This window comes from Podarcis cretensis (genome assembly GCF_951804945.1).
Source record: "Podarcis cretensis genome assembly, chromosome: 6".
Taxonomy (NCBI): domain Eukaryota; kingdom Metazoa; phylum Chordata; class Lepidosauria; order Squamata; family Lacertidae; genus Podarcis; species Podarcis cretensis.
Window position 1 is genome coordinate 37,183,088 of NC_137175.1, and position 20,467 is coordinate 37,203,554.

The 20,467-nt window shown below is 43.0% G+C and overlaps 1 protein-coding gene across 2 annotated transcripts in view; it reads right to left on the reverse strand.

Annotated features, from left to right (window-relative positions):
- Nucleotides 1-20,467, reverse strand: part of TAFA3 (TAFA chemokine like family member 3) — an 86,768-nt gene that overhangs the window by 39,093 nt on the left and 27,208 nt on the right. For both annotated transcript variants that reach the window (XM_079980127.1, XM_079980128.1), the window contains exons 2-3: nt 16,931-17,019; nt 15,598-15,713 (exon numbers count right to left, since the gene is read on the reverse strand). In XM_079980127.1, the coding sequence (XP_079836253.1) occupies nt 15,598-15,712 (115 nt within the window). In that variant the 5' untranslated portion in view covers nt 15,713; nt 16,931-17,019. The remainder of the gene's footprint in view (nt 1-15,597; nt 15,714-16,930; nt 17,020-20,467) is intronic.

Genomic DNA, 20,467 nt, shown 5'->3' on the forward strand with positions numbered 1-20,467 from the left:
GCCACACTTTGGTTTCCGAACGTTTTGGAAGTCAGAGTTAATAGTTATCTGTTCTATTGTCAGTTGGTGTGTTGAATTCATCAACCTTTGCAATAACTGTTATTGACTAAAAATGACAAATATCTGTACTGCTGAATGCATTTTTATTATTCTGTACCTAAATATTATCCTTGAAAATAAATATAAATATACAAAAAAAAAATGCATAAAGTCTCTGTCTGGGGGAAAAGACAACTCTAGTCTAAATCCATTTATCTCAAGGCACTTTAGAAACATGGAAGAGAAAACAATTTGCAGGGTTGGGAGCTGAAACTAACTGTGTCTAACATCAGAAGGGATGTTGATAACCCCAACATGTTTTCTCGGTAGTAACATTTTGCTGGGAGAGTTTCACAGGGAAAATAGCTGTTTGCTTTACAATAATCATTGTTATGATTTGAACTCATTCTTCTCGATTATTAAGATTTATTTTAAAAGCTCCAAAAACACATGGCTGTTATTAAATTACTAAGAAGTTCAATGAACAACTTGTAAAGAAAGAAAAACAATGTTACAAATCAAATTTCAATACACAATGAGATGAGAATTTCTCATTTACAATTCCTAATTTTGTAGGAATTTCTACTATTTTTAAGTGTGTCATAGCAGACAGGTAAGATGATATTTGAATCTCAGGATGAAATGAATATTTTCCCATCTGATTCTTTTCACTTATTTAGCATGCATGTGAAGAAACAGACTTTGAGGGAAATTTATACTGGTGGGGGAAAGCATGTATCCTTCAGAGAGAGAAAAGAAGGAAAGAATTAACTATGGTTCTTGAAACTAAAGGAAATTACTGCTGCTCTGGAGAGAGAAGGCAGCACTTTTTTAAAAAAGGTCTATATGGGTAACAATGTGGAAAACAATAAGCCTCTTTCCATGTTGTACTTTTTTTTGGTAAGTCTGCAAAGGGTCCATCATCAGTGACAACACAGGCACTAGCCAATCGGTGCACATCTCCATCTCAGTAATACTTGTACTTCACGGTGAGGGATTTCTGAAGATTGCAGGAACCTTCTCATTCTGTTAAACTAAGTGGTCATAAACAGCTATTTTGTGTTAGTTAATGTCTTGGTCTAAGACTGAAACAGGGAAGAGAATTTCTTAGAAAGCGAGAGGCATTTGAAATTTAAGCAATCTGCCATCACTGCAAGCTTCTCTTCCTGCAGCAAATTGGGCTTGTTCCAGGCTACCTTCTCTGAAAGATACATAGACCATGCTTCATCTGTAGCTGTAATAACAATCGGAGAACAGGCTGTGCAGAGCACAGAATCGATAGGCAGTGTAAACAGGTGACACAGAGAGGAGATTAGGCCATAAAGAATAGGTATGAAACTGCTCTGATTCCCTATGCTGGAGTGGGTGCTGTCAGGGCACGCTATTTATCCTGCTGCCAGATCATTCTTCTGTGGCTAATTGCATTTTCCCACCTGCTAATGAGCTCCAGATCTCCGGCAAGGAGCCATAAAAAACCAAAGAGCCCCAAGCCACACCAGGATAAAAATAAAAGAAAAAAGTGGGTCAGCAGTGGCATAAGAAAATTAGGCACCTGGCATGACAGTGGAGCAGAGGCCTTTTCCCAGGGAAGGGAAGTTAAGCAGTCAGCAAAATTTATTCCTGGAGAGCTAGCATGCTAATTTTGGGCAGCTCGAGACCACGTTTACTCCAGCTCCCGCAGACATAACAACATGGATCCATAAAATCATGAAAACTTTATTTCCCTGTGCAAACTTTATTGCGCAGATAGTCTGCTGTAGTTTTGCAAGGAACATTATGAAAAGTACACATAACCAGCATAAAGAGGTGTTTCGATTCACAATGGAAGATAAGCTGTTACACAGCACTATGACAATTTAAAGAATTATTTGGCAGATAGGTGAGTGGAATGTGATAAAAGTAGAAGCTTAACTTTTTAAAAAATCATGTGCTGGTTTTCATCTGCTCTTTGTGTTATTCGCTAGTTGTATAATTAATGCGTGGTATTTGACGAAGTCATGCTCAGACCAGACCCACTGACATCAGCTCCTTAGAAATGCCAGCTCTGCTTCAGCATCATAAGATGACTTGGGCTGCATACACACAATGTTTTATTCTGCAATCACTGGTGGCCAAGTACTTTTTTCCTACATAATCGGCACACAGTCTAAATTTATTGCATATTTCTTACCCCTGAAAAGAGCTTTTTGGGAAACTGGTTTCATTCCAAAAAATAAAAGCTCATTGCAGACTGATTCTGCACTACCCTTCAGTGTGTCCATTTGAAAACAGCTGTAGAGCCCCCCAGCAATGGAGGCCATGTAGCCGCACTTGCCCAGTGATGTCTTGGGTGGGTGCATACCAAGATGGCAATAACCACTCCTTTCTTCATTCACCTGGGGCACATGCAGGGAGGAAAAGGGGGGGGATAACCTAATCAAAGGGTTTTCAAATGCATATCTCATGACATATGCGTATTGAAATAAGTTACATTTTGATGGGGGGATCTGAGTCAAGAAGTGCTTTGCAAAATCCAGAGAAGTGTGAAATCTGAAGGATAAGCTGCATCCTGATCTGCATATTAGTAGTCCAAGAGAATTAATCAACACTCTCAAGGAACCAACACATTTTTCACCTTAAGGACAGATTATGCCCCCAAATGCATAATACCTAGACCAATACAAGTGACGCTTGAGATGTGGGAGATTACTAATTTTTGGAAGTGCTTTGAGGATGGAAGAGTGATGTGAAGCTGAAATGCGAACTGACAGACCCAATGAGAGAATCCATGAAAGGAAAAGTTCCTGGTCCCCCCACATCCATTTTCAATTGTGTCTACCACTCAGTGTGATGACACCCTGCTGATTAAGTAGACTTTTGTAGAGGAAGCGTTATCTGTAAACTATTGCTTTGTGGAGAAGGATGATACCTGGAATTCCAAGCTTCTCTGTCACCCTCAATTTAATGTTACCCATGGATATTATATTTTTGAGGAACCATTCTGCAACATCATGGTAGTTTCTGCAGTTACCTGGGAACCTAATTCTCCAGTACAGTTCCAAATTGTTGTGTTAACTAAGAGAGAGTGGAGATCTGCCGACAGTTTATCTTTAACCATGGCTTCTTCTATGAGACAAAAGTACTCAATAACTCCTTTTAATTGGAAGAACTTTAGGGGGTTTGTTAAAACAAGTAAAATAGGTACTGCGGGACCCCCATATTGGCTGTTCCCTTTGAAAGAAACATACTGTGATTTGAAAAAGGATATATTCAGCTTAAATCTGTAGGCTATGATGCCAGAATTGAAAAGCATAATGTAATGGAACCTCATACCATAACAATGGGTACAATTAACAAGCAAATTGATCCTCTAATTTGGAATGCCATGACTTTAAATTATATAGAATATCCAGTTGTGGGATCCCATGTGCTTAAATTGAATCAGCCTCAAGAGATCATTTTGCAGCCTCAAAATTCTATAATCCTGGCCCAACTGCACTGGCTGCCAATTCATCTCCAGGCACAATTAAAAGTGCTTGTTTTGACCTATAAAGCCTTAAACAGCTCAGGACCGCAATTCCTCAAGGATGTATCTGACCCAGACCCTGCAACTATAATCTAAGGGCCTTCTTTGTGTGCCCAGAAAAGTTCAGAGAATGGCAACACAGAACGGGCCTTTTCTGTGCCTTTGTTACATATCTTTAGGTACCCAGAAAAAGCATTCTTCTTCTTCCAGGCCTTTGGCTAATTAAACAAACTGTGGTGGGGAATATTGTTTTCGTTTGTTATAATTGTATGTGCTTTTGTGTTATTATATTGTAAACTGCCCTGCAATCTTTGGATGAAGGACAGTATAGAAAGTTAATAAATAAATAAGATAAAGAAGAGATGCAGATCAAGTGGTTCATATTTGCAAAAAACAAATTATTGAAACATCCCTAGTCAGGGGGAGTATATTCATGGTCACACATTGGGGCATAGATGGTAATGGCCAGATGACAATGGGAATGGGTCTATCTTGTTAGTGGCAGCTAACATTGCCACAAAACTCCAGTGATCTGCATGCGGCTTTCATTTCATATTATGCATCTGTGCAAAGAGAGGATCCTGCTCTAGAGAGCATGTATAATGAGAGTAATAGTTTTTTCTTCTCCTGCAACTGCCCCCCTTTCCGTTTCTTGCTGAGCTGGAAGAAACCTCCTATCAGTTCTATCTGAGAAGGCAAATCAGAGAGTGTTTAATGCTGAGCAGCAGGAAACCCTTTGAGAGCCTGGGGCAATTTCCTGCACTGTATGCAATGCTTTTCACTCCAGTTTAGCTGTTATTTTCCCTCCAGAACTTTGCAGGAGCATATATGCATTGTAAAAGCACAGAGCTTTTGAAGCCTGGATGTACAAAATAAAATTAAAACCATGCCCGATTCTGACTGACCTTTAACTGAGCAGCCAAACACGTTCTTTGTGCCATTACTTAGAAGGACAAAGTCTTTCTCCAGAGATCTGCAATTGCTCCTCATATCACTTGTCACACAAATACAGACAGACAGAAACAGCATCATCCACAAATTGTTTTAAGAAATTCACAGACAATTACTGTGTTGCCAGACTTAACTCACAGTGGGGAATTCTGTCTCCCATGTGTGATACATAGTCTTTGGCTCTGTATACATCAGTGGTTAATCTCAGTGGTTCATCTGGATCCAGTGTGTTCCCACTTCTGTCCTGAACACATGATGTTAGCAAGGATCCACAGGCACCTACAGGCAGAGTTTCTCAGAAAACAACCACCCCCCTGTGTTTTCATGTGGTTTCCCACAAGCCAGCCTCATTCTGATTTGAAAAAAAGTTTTACTTATTCAATGCTTGGCGAATCTGAGGCATGAACAATGGAAACATTTGCTGGGGGTGGCCCTAAATATCTGATGTCTGTAGTGGGTGTGAAATACCACTTCTGCCTTTGACATACAGTGTGGGATAATTTCACTTCCAGAACACTACTCATAGAATCGTAGAATTGTAGATTTGGAAGGGATCCTGAGAATCATCTTAGTCCAACCCCCGCAATGCAGGAATTTCAACATGCAGTTCCCCATCTTATCTAATTTATCTATCTGAAACCATACTGGACACTGCCTAGCTTTGCAACTGTGCTAGCAGTTTTATTGATGCCTTTCTGGGTCAAAGGAAAAAGGGGGGGAAGGCAGAGCAGCCTTTCCTTCTCTCTGCAACCCCTGCCCCTGCTCTCAATTGCAAGCCTGATCAAGGTGGGAGCAACTAGTTCACTTTTATCTGCTGCTTTAAACAGGATCAGTAGCCTGTTTCCATCCCTAGTCCCAGAAGAGAAGGGCTAGGACTGGAAGCAAGGCTGAGCATCAGGAGGAATTACATGTTCATTCCTCATAAACATCATAAGCAACCAAAGCAAGAACCCTCTGCTTGCTTCAGCCTTATACCGAGTCAGACCATTCTTCCATCTAGTTCAGTATTGCCTACATCAGGACTCGGAGCAGCTCTCCAAGGTGTCAGGCAGGGGAGATGCGAGAGACTGAACATGGGACCTTCTTCCATGCAAAGCTGGTACTCTGTCACTGGTCCTTCTCGAGAGAAGGGGGAAGATTGTCTGCCATGATGGCAATAACATCAATAAAACTACTTTGCCCGCTGAAAATAGGCTGCTGAAATAAATAAATAGGAGTGGACTTTTTGATCTCAGTTCAGTTCTGCTACTGAAAACAACTCCCTTGACTCATAATATGCTCAAAGGAACCCTCTTCTTCAAAATATGCCTCTTTTCCATCTGGCTCTGCTAGGTAAATCTTGGGTTTCTTGTTAAAATACACACACACACATCTAAAACTTGCAATTCTAGTATTTTTTTATTCATTCATTCATTCATTCATTCATTTTAAAAAAGTGGCTGGTACCCCTTGGAATCCTAGTAAGATATGAATTAGATTCAACAAGCATGAAGTTTGTCTGTCCCTGCCAAGGCTGGCACTTCCATGGGGTGATCTGACTGCCTCCCCCTTCCTGCTGTTGCGCCACTGCCACTGGCGCCACAGCACCTTTGCAGTCGCTGCTAACACGGCACTATCATGGCTTGCACTGCATTGTGGCAGCAGAAGAGGCGCAGCTGCAGGTGAGGTGCAGTTGTGGTGGTGGGGCCAGTGGCAGTGCAAGCAGCAAAATAGGCTGGATTCTGCCAACCACAGCAAAACAGGCCCAGGCCACCCTGGGCCCCTGCTCTAGATCAAACAATAGGCTGCTTTTTAGGGCTGTGGAACTGTTGCAGCCAAAACTCAGATCCCAAACCAAATCAGTCCAATTCATGTCAACCTGAAATTCAACCGGAGGAGGTTGAAGTAGCCCTGAATTGCACCAGGTTGGATCAGATCCACCTGGAACAAGCCAGGATGGCCAAAAGTTGGGTGATGAGGAAATGGGGTAATGAAGGAAACACAAGATGCCTGTGTCTCCTCCCCTCTCCACTCTCAGCCACATGCTTAATTGTGGCTTAAAGCCCTAAATAAACATTGTGCAAGCCCCCTTTATTTGATTCAGGACATGGATACAGGTTGGGTCATTGCTGGATCATCCTGAGTCAGATTGGGACCACCTCAAAATTCAGGTCCCAAACTGAATGGGGGCTATGCTATTTTTGCCATGATTTATGCATTCCAGAGTAGAATCAGTGCTTTTCAGTATATGGTTGGAGGGGCCCCCATTTTTCTTTTGGCACTACCACCACACTGCTAATGATTCTAAGCTTTTCAGGCTACTGACCTGAGATGTGGTAAACGTCTGCTCCTTAGCTCTCTGACAGCCAAACATCAAATCAAATAATGAATTCTACCATAGAAGGATCCCACACTCATTTCCATCCCAGTTAGAGGCCAAGTGAGAAATCTGTATTCCGTGCTCGGCACAGCACATCGCTACTACTAATATTCAATGAATAATTAAAGTTTTTAAACTCACTTCTGCCTTTCACACATGTATTATTAAATGGCTACTAGAGAGAACTAGACCTGTTTTTACTGCTCATTACTACTAACACCTTAACTGAGCACAGAGGGGGGGGAAACATATTTTTATCATCTTGTCACATCAACTGCAGAGCATATTGCAAAAATAATCTGCATGGGGATGATACATGCACTCAGCTTTTATGCCACCATTTATATGAAGTATGCACATGAATGTCTGCCATCGGGCTGGCAAAATGGTTGCAGCTAAACCATATCAACCATCCTTGGTGAGGACTGTAAGCATAAATTCCATCTTATCTCACATATAGATACTGAAAACTCTCTGCCAATCACAGCTTTCCAGTAATCCAGTATGACCACAGGCAATATAAACGTATTTTAAATATATAAATAAATGTGGACTGGTTGAATTGGGTGGCCACACAGTACAAAGATTCTCTGAAACAGTTTCAAACCCAACAGCTTCTATTCCAGGAGAAGGGTTTCTTTCTAGACTTACAGGTTCCAACCAGAGTGATTTCTCTGTTCTTTGCCATCATCCGTAGAGGATAGCTACCCAGACCCCTCTAGAAAATTCTGTGGTAGAGGTCCTGAAACTGACAGACTCTTGCCCAGATCCAGACCCTCAAAGGGAGCAGCTGCACTGTTCCCTGCCAGAGGCAGAAATGACACTTTACTCATAGAAATTACTCAAAGCTACTTACGAACCGACCAGAAATACTAAAACCTATTACAATAAACATAATCAATGGTTCCCAGCTTAAACATACTACTAGAGGCTCTGCAGAGCCACTGTACAAAATCTACACAGCAAAATAACAATAGTTTTGTTGACTCCAAGTAAAACTGCTAGTGAAGTTCACCAGCTTAGATACTGACCTCATTGCTCAAAGGAGAGGTGAGAATTACAAGATTCAGGGGTTTATAATTGTCACTTCAAAAGGAGAGGTTGGATGGCCATCTGTCATGTATAAACTAGTTGAGATTCCTGCATTTCAGGGGGTTAGATTAGATGACCCTTGGGGGCCCTTCCAATTTTGCAATTCTATGAATTTATGAGAGGCCCCCAAAATTCTTACCTGTCTCGGATTAACATCCAACCTGAAGAAGAATTTCCAGTGTACTCACCTACCATTTCCAACGCCTCCAAACACTTCCCCCTCCCACAACATTTACCCAGGTGTGGCGGCAGCCAAACTATCATATCCAACATTCACTATCCTCTCCTTTCCATCAGGCTGTTAGTGCACGAGGAAAAAAGAGCTACTTAAGACATGCAACTTTTCCCATTTCCACAGCAATTCCAAATTTGATATCCAAAGCTATGGCTCCAAAAGTCAGCTATTATGTCCCCCTCCTTTAAAAAAAACAAAAAACAAAAAACAAACATTACTTATTTTCCAGTCCAATCCAATGTGAGCTAAGAGAGGGAGATGCCCTCAGTAATTCTATGGCATTTCAACAAAATAGATTTCTTTACTTAGGAATCTGGAAACGAGATGACTGTTTAGGGCTTTTAGATCTGTCGCCTTGTCTAATCACCACCTTCCTGTTTAGCATGTGCTTGTTCAAGAACAATCATTTTTCTAAAATCGGTTTTCTGAAACTGAATCCAATCAGTCAGGCCCAAGCAGCGCACGATGAGAAGGCACCACAGAGCTGCTTTCAACAAGCAGCTGCATTTAAATAGATGCATACATCAAACAATGCGATTAAGGTATTTCCACATGAAATAGGGGTGGCATTAGGCTCAGCAAGGCAATGAATTTCCAGCCTAAGTTGCCTAAATGGATGCAGTCAAGCAGCTTTGGCTTGCGATCATTAGTCCTCATCATAATACCATTCTTACTTTAATAAAAATCTATCACTGTCGATGAGGAGTGGGGAGTGGGTGAGTGGGTAGATCTTTAACAGGTGCTCTGTTCAGCAGCAGGAAATCTAGTGGATAAATTCACAAAGCAATCAAGCTATTTACCAGCAGGAGCGGAGAATCTCAGGCTCAGGGCCAAATGCAGCCCTCCCAGCTTCTTAACCTGGTGCTCGGAACTCTCCCCAGACTCCACCCCCTTTCTCCAAGCCACACCCCTCCCTGGCCCTGCATTGCAGCCTGCTTGGGTGTTTTTGCCTGTCTTGGACTCACAGCTCAGTTGTTGCTTTATTCCAAAAATCACTACAATGCCCAAACATTGATCAGGCTACAGGCAACACCAGGCTTCCTCAAACTCGGCCCTCCAGATGTTTTTGGTCTACAACTCCCATAATCCCTAGCTAGCAGGACCAGTGGTCAGGGATGGTGGGAACTGTAGTCTCAAAACATCTGGAGGGCTGAGTTTGAGGAAGCCTGGGTTACATGGTTCAGAAGTTCATAGCAGAGCTCTAAGGAACAAGCTAGATGCATGCTAAGAGCTTCCCTTTGGAAGAGCAGCCATCCATGTGGTGGTTGTCCTGAGCCACAGGACTGGGCAAGCAAGCAGGCATTCCTGCAAGTAGGTTGCATGGTCTACTTGCATGGTCTCAGCCATCACAACATTCTTCGAGAAGGAGTCAGCATAGCCAGCTCACTATCCAATTTAGCTTCAGGAAGCGCAATCACATCAGGAGAATCTACCATGACATTTGGGGCATCTAATGACACTGAGTTGTGACTGTCGCCAGGCAACTCACCGAGCCTCTCCCTAGCATCCAGATCAGCACCTCCCAAACCACAGGGCCCTTCCCCTAGATCCAAGCTCTGCATTCTCATCCCAGTCCTCCTCCTGCTTCAGAAAAGCCCTGCAAAGAAGTCTCAATGGGACTCATGAAAAGGGTTTGCCTTCTGAATTGGCCACCAAATTAATTTTTACTTCTGATTTTATTTTATTTATTAGACTTATATACTGCCATTCATCATAAGACGTCAGGGTGGTTCACAGAGTTTTGAGGCCAGATCTGTACAGGGTAGCAAAAGATCAGATCCATTACATACTAGGATCACTTCTCCTTCAGAGCTAATCCCTCCAACATTTGGCGCTTCCTTTGAAGTTAAGTCACCTAGTGTCATGATGATACAAAGCGGAAACAAAGCTCAGTACCTTGCCCAAATCAGGGATCATGGCTTTGCTCAAAATACAAACAAACTGCAATCAATAAGCCAAAAAAACCAACCCTTACCTACAGAGCAAACCAAACCTCAATCCCTTTTTTCCTGATATGATTCTGAGTCAGCAGTCATGGTTTGTTTCCTTCTAGCAAGGGCAGGGAGCGTCAGGAAGCAAATCACACAGTAAGCTATGTCTTATGGCTTGCTGTGACATGCAAATATGATGAATATCTAAATACTGCAAGCCTTTCCTATCCACAGAATGCCAGCTCCCCCTATGCAAAATCTTCCCAAAACTGGGGCTATCTTCATTTACAGCAACTATTCTCCTTCCTAGGAATCCCCTGATGGATCGCACCCATGAGATCACTTGCGGAAACTGCAGCTATTGTAGGCAAGTTCTGCATTCTCTCCAAAAATGATATTATTATTGTTACGTTTATCTTCATATGTACCTGGCTGCAGGTTAGCAAGATGATAAAGGGGCTGAATGCTCATTGATTGTTTGGAATAGTCACACTGGGAGATATAGGTTAGTTGTGAGCAGTGATATCAGGGATTATAGGATTAGAATTGTTTTATCTATAGCGGGGAATGGCAGAAGTGGAATAGGGGTCTACGTAAGGTCATACATTAGCAAATGCAGCTGCAGTCTAACTCTTCTGCATCTTCCCTCATATACTTGATGCACAAATTTACATTGCTAAAATTAAATTGAAAAACATCAATGTGTGGCCCAAATATGTCCCACAGATGGTAAAATCAGCAGCTTCTGGATGCAGACGGGATTTTGAAAAGAATCTACAGACTGAGAAGGCCTAAAGCAATTTTCTGTGCTCATATGTAAAACTGAATGCAGTGCATTATTGGTTTATTATGTACCACATTTTCCACAGAAGTAGTACAGAGAACTTGATAAATAAATACATAGATAAATAAATAATCACCACACATGGGAGTACTTCTGTAAGTACATATTTTTTGCTCTATAAGACTCACTTTTTCCCTCCTAAAAAGTAAGGGGAAATGTGTGTGTGTCTTATGGAGCAAATGCAGGCTGCGCAGCTATCCCAGAAGCTAGAGCAGCAAGAGGGATTGCTGCTTTCGCTGTGCAGCGGATGATCCCTCTTGCTGTTCTGGCTTCTGAGATTCAGAATATATTTTTTTTTCTTGTTTTTCTCCTCCAAAAACTAGGTGCGTCTTGTGGTCTGGTGCGTCTTATAGAGCAAAAAATACAGTAATTCCTACGTATGGACTCATTAATATAGCCCTAAGCGAGGTGGAGCAAAACCAGGAGTATTGCAACTTTTAAAGGAAATGAAAGATGGAGCAGGCTTGTTTTCTCCTGCTCCAGAAGGCAGGACCCGAACAAATTGGATGGCTGCAATGCAAGCATACCTCTGAGACGGGAGCATCATTTGCCTTTATTCCCCGCAGACAGGTGTTTATTATGCATCTCTCTTTCTCTAAATTCCAACCACACTTCGAGACACATGCTAGACAGCAGAAATGGGATTTAGGCACCTGCGGTAAACTAAAGAGGCTCCCCCAAGCCTGTGAATAGGAAGAGCACCAGAGCAGCTACTCACTTTTAATTGCTCCCTGTAGCATGGAGCAATTAGGGAAGCAACTCTCAGGCAGAAATCCTTTGAAGTCCTCATATCCTGAACTCCAACTGCCTGCAGCTCCATAGCTCTCGGTTCAGATACAGCAGAAAACAGTGGGACAGGTTTTTGGCATGCACGACACATTAATGCCGTTGTGTGCTAACTATGTTCACGACTGCCCACCTCTGAAAAATCTAAATTCTACATTGCCATGTTTAGATGACTCTGTGTGTAGCAGAAGCTCATCCTCCACCCAACGGCATACTTGGGAATGACCCATGCTGACAATGACAGAAGCAAGTAGGTCAGGTATAGATTCATATTCCCAGATGCATATTCCTAACAGAAAAAGCACACACATTGTACTGCTGCTTTTTAAGGCTGAATACATTTCAAGACTTTATTCTTGTTGTTCTTTGTATGCAGGTCCCAGTCTGAAAGAACATCAAGTGACCCCTTTGCCTTATTTGGCATAATTGCATAGCAGCGCCTATAAAACATGCCTAAATTGCCAATAAAAATTGGCAAAGGGACCCCTGACAGTTATGTCCAGTTGCAGAAGACTCTGGGGTTGCGGCGCTCATCTCGCTTTACAGGTTGAGGGAGCCGGCGTTTGTCCGCAGACTGTTTTTCCGGGTCATGTGGCCCACATGACTAAGCCACTTCTGGCGAAACCAGAGGAGCACACAGAAACACCATTTACCTTCCTGCCAGAGTGGTACCTATTTATCTACTTGCACTTTGACGTGCTTTTGAACTGCTAGGTTGGCAGGAGCTGAGACCGAACAACAGGAGCTCACCCCGTCGCGGGGATTCGAACAGCCAACCTTCTGATCGGCAAACCCAAGAGGCTCAGTGGTTTAGACCACAGCGCCACCTGCGTCCCACAAATTGCCAATGCCACTCATTTTAAAGCCTCCAGGAAAAGCTCTCTCTCCCCCCTCTTTATTAAAACACATTTATTCAAAAGTTACAACACAGCTTCATCCACTGCCATAATATCACCATAATATCACAGAATGATCACTCCATTCCTCAATCCCATGTCACTGTCATGTTGGCTCACCAAATACTCTCAATCTGGTTTACTGGACATTTTAAATTAATATATCCCCTCCACAGCACCTCTGTGATAATGGTGGCATTAAAATATCCTGTTCTTTTTCAATAAAAGAGAAAAAAGGAGATCAAATCATGCCAAAGGTATCTTTCTTGGAGATGCCTTTGATTAGTTGCCAATGGTATGTGAGGCATTCTAATAAAGCAATGCTCCAGGTGTTATTATAATCCAAGCCTTTATTGGTATATTAGAGGCTTTCTTCCATCGTTGGGCAATAACTAGTTTAGCTGCTCCGAACAGGAAGGACATTAATTCTTTAGATTTGAGGGTAGAGTTTGGGGCCAAATCTAGCGATAGTAAGGCAAGTAAGGCAAGGAGAGATAGATTGTTTAGTGATTTGGGGGGGGGGAGTCTGATTCAAAGCTGTTTACAGCTTTAAGCATTAGAACTGTACCTTCAAATAGACAGAAAAATAAATTTGTAACTAGGTACAGTTTGTGGAAGTGCCAGATACCAAAGCTCCTCACATTCTCCATCAGATGAAGTTTCAAGGAATAAAGCCATAATATGACTTCTAATCTTAACCAAGCTTCGCTGGAACAGGCAGAAAGCACTCTTGACAAGAACTGCCACCTGCATATACAGCACCAGGCCAGAAATGCAACAGAAATTACAGGCTGCAAAACTGAGTCAACAGCCGAGGAAAATACCAGCGATGACCAAATGGCTACCCACGATAAGAAAATTTGTGGGATTTGCAACTTGAGTCAGCCCTATGACTAACACAAATAAAGAATAACCCAACTAAAGAACACTTCCAGTTCCTTAGAATTAAAACCTAAGAATCAGTTTTAAAATCCAAAAACTAAAATACAAGAATCATGGGAACATTCATCGATTTCTGAGGTTTATTTACTACTTGTTCTGGCAAAAAGGCATGTCGCTACAGTATTCCCACTTGACACAATGAACAGGTCAAAATGTAAATATCATAAGGCTAAGCTTCAGCTGAAAGCCCTAAGCTTGGGGGGTGGGGGACAGACAATAGTTTTATACCTTAGTGAGCAGAAGTTCTCCATAGTTTGTTATTGCCCAGTTGACACATCTGAGTGTGTCAGATGGTACACCACAAGAGCAGAGATGACTCCTGCTTTGCTCCTCGCCTAGCACAAGCAATAATACACAATGCCTGGAGTATCCTGACATCTGAACCAGGAATAGTGGTTTATTTTGCTCAAACTCTTAACTCTCAATAACACACCTTGGCTACACACCATGGTTTGTTTGGAGCAACCCTGGTTTGAACATAAAGCTAAGCCAGAGGTCATGTTTACTGTTCCCACCGACAGCAAGGGAGAAGCAAAGCAGGAATCACCTGCACATCCATGATAAATCATTAGCTGAATCAGATTCTGTTGAGTTTTGCATTCCATTTAAAACACAATAATAGCATAAGAAGAGCCCCGCTAGACCATCCCAAAGACTCATCTCATCCACCAGCCTGTTTTCACAGTGGTCAACCAGATACCTATTCCAGCAAAGCGACTGCACTTCTTGCAGGGAGAAGACCCTTCTCTGCACATGGAACATTGAGCTCTGTTGCAGAGATGTCCACTTGGGAGTTGCATTTGCCTGGTGTCATTTTCAGAGGCTATTTCAGGTACAATAAGCACAAATGGGAGAGTGCCTGCAGCATTCCAGCAAGTTCTACCCAGCCACCCCATGCACATTCGTTGTAGTTTCTGAAAACACTACTATGAGAACAACTGCAGACACAGATAACTCTGTCCATGCATTTAGAAACCCTGAAAAAACAGGACTACCAAGCGAGCAGAGAAAAGCTGCCCATGTGTACAATCACATATGAGGAAGTCATTTCAAATATTACAATGAATGTCTGTCATTCAGGGACTAAGCCTGCTGCTGCAATGCTGCTCACCATTCTCCACAATGCACATTATAGGTGTGAAAGGGGCTTGAGTCTGTCTCAGAAAGGAGGTTTATGTTGAGGAAAAACTCAAGGGTTCTGAAGTTTGTGCATCTTTTTTCCTAAGGTACACTCGCAATTTGCCCAAGCCTTTCTTGGCTTGGGCAGCCAGGAAATCACCCTGCAGCCAGGCTCTTCTTTGAGACTTGGCAGGTGCCAAACCTCATGTGCTCATGTGAACTCCACCCAGCAGGAGACAGTGTTGAGGCAAGAACCTATGTAATGTCGTTTCTTCCACCTTCTCCAATCATTAAAATGGCCTTTTGCAGAGAGGAGGAAGGGATGAGGGTCTGAGGTTCATTTTTACTGAGTTCAGTAAGTGGCTGGCTTCCCCCTCCCTCTGTGCCCAGTGTCAAATACCTGCTGGCTTTATGCAGCTGCTAAGAGCATTGAGAGAGCATGCTCTGAGAAAGAATTCTAAAATAATGGTGGTGTTCTGTCTCTAGAGTACATCTGAGTACATCCCTCACACCTGGAATTTTGAACAGACTTGAAATTCTGAGAAAGTACCAAGGGCACCAGTCACAAAATGGATGCTGTGTATAGGAGAAGCCAAACCAGTGTAAACAGCAACTGAACTGGAAGAGAAAACAATCTCTGCTGCACTGTAGATTTCTGAGGAGTATTTATGGAGACTTCTTGCAGGTGCCATAGGAGGTGCTTCTGGACACACGGGTGACTCCTGCTCTAAACCTCTCAACATAAAAAACTGAACCTTCTTCAGAAGTCCAGTTGGTAGCATCTTGCAAGTCCTCAGAAGGTCTGGAGATGCAAGAAGTCTAATCCTGCACACACACTTTTAGTCAAAGCGCTGCAATAAGAAGCAAGGGCAGATTCAAGAGAGATTGTTTGGCTTACCTGAATGGCTTCTGTGGTGTGATGAGGCTAGAGTCAGCCTTCCCCATAGCGTTATAAGGCAGAGAGAGAGCACCAATACCCCTTTGCTCAAGCTTCGGATGTCCCTCTCACTCATTCTGCCAAGGAAAAAGAAATTGCATTAAGATCCACATGTCATGGATAGGGCATCTACAGGTCAGAAAAATCCCAGTATCTCAGACTAGATCAAGTTGCTGTTTCTGAAACAAACAAGCTTTATTTTAACATATTTCAGCATTTCAAAACTAAATGAGTGGAGCATATGGCACAATTGGGGATCCTGATAAACCAGGATTTACTTTCCAGCAAATGTAAATTAAAGTCCCAGAAGATATTTCCCTCGGAAAGTGGGAAGGTCAGGCCAACATACACAGGGAGAGGTATGTCCAGAGATGCTGGGGGCAGGGCCTGCATCCAGGCCTGAACATGGCCATGCCCTCACACAGCCATCATCATCATCATCATCATCATCATCATCATCATAATTTATTATTTGTACCCCACCCATCTGGCTGGGTTTCCCCAGCCACTCTGGGTGGCTTCCACAGAGACCAAAAATACACTAAAATGTCACACATTAAAAACTTCACTGAACAGGGCTGCCTTAAGATGTCTTCTGAATGTCAGGTAGTTGTTTTTCTCTTTGACATCTGATGGGAGGGCGTTCCACAGGGCGGGCGCCACTACCGAGAAGGCCCTCTGCCTGGTTCCCTGTAGCCTCACTTCTCGCAATGAGGGAACCGCCAGAAGGCCCTCAGTGCTGGACCTCAGCGTCCAGGCAGAACGATGGGGGTGGAGACGCTCCTTCAGGTATACTGGGCCGAGGCCGTTTAGGACTTTAAAGGTCAACACCAACACTTTGAATTGTGTTCGGAAACGTACTGGGAGCCAATGTAGGTCTTTCAAGACTGGTGTTATGTGGTCTCGGCGGCCGCCCCCAGTCACCAGTCTAGCTGCCGCATTCTGGATTAGTTGTAGTTTCCAGGTCACCTTCAAAGGTAGCCCCACATAGAGCGCATTGCAGTAGTCCATAGCACACAACGACTATGTTTGTATTTTCTCTTTTCACAAGTAGTTGTACAAATATAGTCCAAATAACTTCGGAGCAAAATGAGCTTCTTTTTGGTGCCAAAATAAGTTGGTCCAAAATTCAGCCCAGGAAAAGGGAATTGGTGGCATAAAGGAAGATCTGTGTGTTCCAAATAGATTCCTGCCACTTTAAAAAAAACACCATTTTGCCAAGATTCATTCAGCCTTTTAACAACAAGCTTTCTTGTGAAATAATAGAAATAAGTATTTGAATAATGATACTTACCTCCTACTGGGGCTTCACAGCTATTGTCTGTGCATTGGCCAATCTCATATAGACTCGGTATTTGCAAAGAAGGGCAAACATCAGGACATCTAAAAAATGAAAACAAACAAACAAACAGCTACTTAAATTTACAGTGGACAGCGTCTGCCTAAAAGCACCAGTGAATCATACTGCCCAAGACAAAACTCTAGAATAACACATACAGTAGCTTGTAAACAGAGGCTAATCCTCTTTGCAGAAACAGTGGGTTGTTTATTATTATTATTATTATTATTATTATTATTATTATTATTAGTCTTTCTCCTGCCCTCCTCATATTTAAACTAACATCATGGGTGCTTATTTTACAGAGGACAGTCCTCTCTTTGAAGGGTTGAATAGAACACCTGAACAGAAATCTGGGAAGGCAGGAAAGTGATAAAAGGGCACAAGATCGCTGCTGAAGGAAACCAAAGACCTGCCTAGTCCAGCACTCTGTCCTCCTTAGCTGCAAGACTGTCAGGTATTATTCTTCCCTTCTTCCCTTGAGGACAGTGGTGGCAGCTATTTTTGCCAGGGTAGCCCACTCATAGGATAAATGGGACATTTGCACTGTGTCACGTTCTGTGAGGCAGATTGGGGAGAAGAGGATGCACCAGGCAGCTTGCTGCTAGGAACATTTTCCAGTTCTTTCTGGACTCTACAAAATGACTGGCTGAGAGCAGCAGCTAAAGGGCAATAGGTGAAAGGGGCGTGTCCATTCATGTAACTCCAGCTGGAATACATCTATATGGGGATCACAGTCAAACTGCTCTATACCTTGGATGTGAGAAATGTTGTTAAAAATGGGCCCTTGCGGAAGTGATTTTTCCCAAAACAGGTTGCGCTTATTGTAAAGTGCATTTCTAGCACCTAAAGTTCTTGCATTTTGTTTCCTTTCTTTTTTTGTCTGCTGTCCAGAGCGCCAGACCCTACGGCAAGCCTATAGCTGCCATCCATCCTCCAACCACATCCAGACACTCACACAGGACATCCACCGCTTTCACTGTTTCAGATTTAAAAGAGAGGTAGAGCTGGGTATCATCCGCATACTGATGAACACCCAGGCCAAACCCCCTGATGATCTCTCCCAGTAGCTTTATATAGATGTTAAAAAGCATGGGGGAGAGGGCGAAACCCTGAGGCACCCCACAAGTCTGAACACTCAGGGGTCTGAACACTCATCCTCCAACACCATTTTCTGGACAAGGCCCAGGAGGAAGGAGCGGAACCACTGTATAACAGTGCCCCCAGCTCCTCTAGGCGGTCCAGAAGGATTTCATGGTCAATGGTATCAAAGGCCACTGAGAGATCCACCAGCAATAGAAAACAGCTTTCACCTTTGTCCCTAGCCCACCGGAGATCATCAGCCAGCGTGACCCATGCAGTTTCAGTCCCATGAATGAGGATGTAGAAATGTTAAGGGACAGCAAGCAGTTGCAGAGCATAGTCTTCTTGCCTGTGCAGTCTCCATTTACCAGGGATGGGGGGGAAACGACAATTCACAGCCTTGTATATCACCTGCTGCGATTTAACGGGGTCCAGAGTGAACAACCACAGAAGCTGTAAAACTTTAGTGCCCAATCAGAATTTATTAACAGGGAGCTGGAGAGCGAGTGTATGTTGTTTGTGGTGATGGAGAGCCCTTCCTGGGCACAGGGCCAGCTCACAACTGTTCCTTGTCAAAACATAACATTGGATCTCTAATGATTTATCTGTAAGCATTTTAATCTGTCATTCTATGACAGCAATTCTTAAACTCTTGTTTTATTGTGGCCCACTATTCTAATTTGCTTGTTCTTCAGGAATCATAGTACAGTATTTGCTATGAGGCTGCCTGAAAGGCTTCTTGGATGAGAACTAATCTCCTTCCAAACTCTGAAACGGCTGTAGCGAATGCACAGAAGGGGGAGCATAGTTTGTGTATGCACCATGTTACTGAGTTGTATTTGTTAAGCAAGGCCAGTAGTGGGGGGCCGATCCATTACAGTGGATGAGGCATTGCCCTACCAACCCCCACCTGCCCTCAGAGAGCCCTTCCTTGACTGCTTTCTTACTTAGATGTAGCCCAGGGTGTGGCAGTGCCTGCTGGTTTCATCCCCCACAGACTCAGTGTTGCCCTTGTTCAATTCATCTGTGAGGAGCATGGGGACAAAATTAGGGCCACATTAGCAAGAGGGCTTGTTGCTTAATATGAGAAGAGCTATGAGTCTCAATGGATGCCGTTTACTTGATGACCAACTGCACCATCCCCTCAGTAGAGATGCTGGAGGATTCTGACAAAAACAGCAAAGGGAAGTGGAAAGGCTGCAGGTTGTAGGTTCCTGACCTGTGGTCAGGAACGGAACTCAATCCAGCCAATATAATCTGTATTCATTCGCATTGATGTTGTTTTAAATATGCAAATGATACATAATTCATTACTTTGAATACATTGTTTTTGACATTTCCTTTACATTGAAATGAATGCAAGTTACACGAATAGTTTCATAAATTGCATAACTTATGTTAACTAGCAGATTGTGAGATGGCTAACACAGTATTTGGCAGAAACTGAACTGCAGCAGAGCAGAAACCATGTGGATTATGATCAATACAGGTTGGATTGGAACTTGCTGCCTTCTTATAGCCCTACTCCCCAGCGCCTGCTGTCTTATAGCTATGCTATTCTCAGATAATTTTTTGTAAGGTCTCATAACATGCAAGTCATGCTATGGCATGGGAATCAATGACACAGACATTACAGAGACTAATGTTCAATTCAAACAGCCTTCTTCGCATTTTTCTAGTCAGACAATTGTGAGATCCACTTGCAAAGTGGTAGTATAAAAAGGTCCTGCATGAATTTCCAAACTAATAAGGAAAATGTTGACTCACAGCCATTTGGGATCCTTTTAGTGACCCAATTTTATATGATTCTAGCTACAAGCTTATTCAGAACTCACAAGGGGAGCCTAGAATAGAAAAAGCTCCCAACACATAGAGGGCTATGCGAATTGCAACAGAAGGAAAGGAACCAGGAAGCAGAGCCTCACACTCCCTTCTCACGCAACAATAATCTCATGAGGAGGAATGTTGGAAAGAGGGAACAGCCGAATCCAGCACGGAACCAGGTGTACACAAGATGACTTCTAAATGTGTTCTTGTGAATTCATGCGTGTTGAAACAAGTGGTTTTCATGTACTTTTTCAATGGTAATCCTATGACCAACACAGATCCATTGCCCACTCAACCACAAAAAAGTTAATGGAGCACCTACTGAGACCCAACTTTTTACATAAATTCTGACCTTGATTTGGGATGTCAGAAAACAGCCTACCTCAGTCCGAGGCTCTTCATAGGTTGCCCAGCTCAACTCAGGGTCTTTCTGAACTATTTGTCATTCCCACTTCCTCTCAGTTCCATTTTCATATTAAGCAACAGGCTGCTAGCCTGTTGCCTCCCAGTACCCTGAAGTGGACTCATAGTGGGCCTAGCCAGCCAGGAATCTCATCCCTTTACAGGCAATAGCAGCACAGA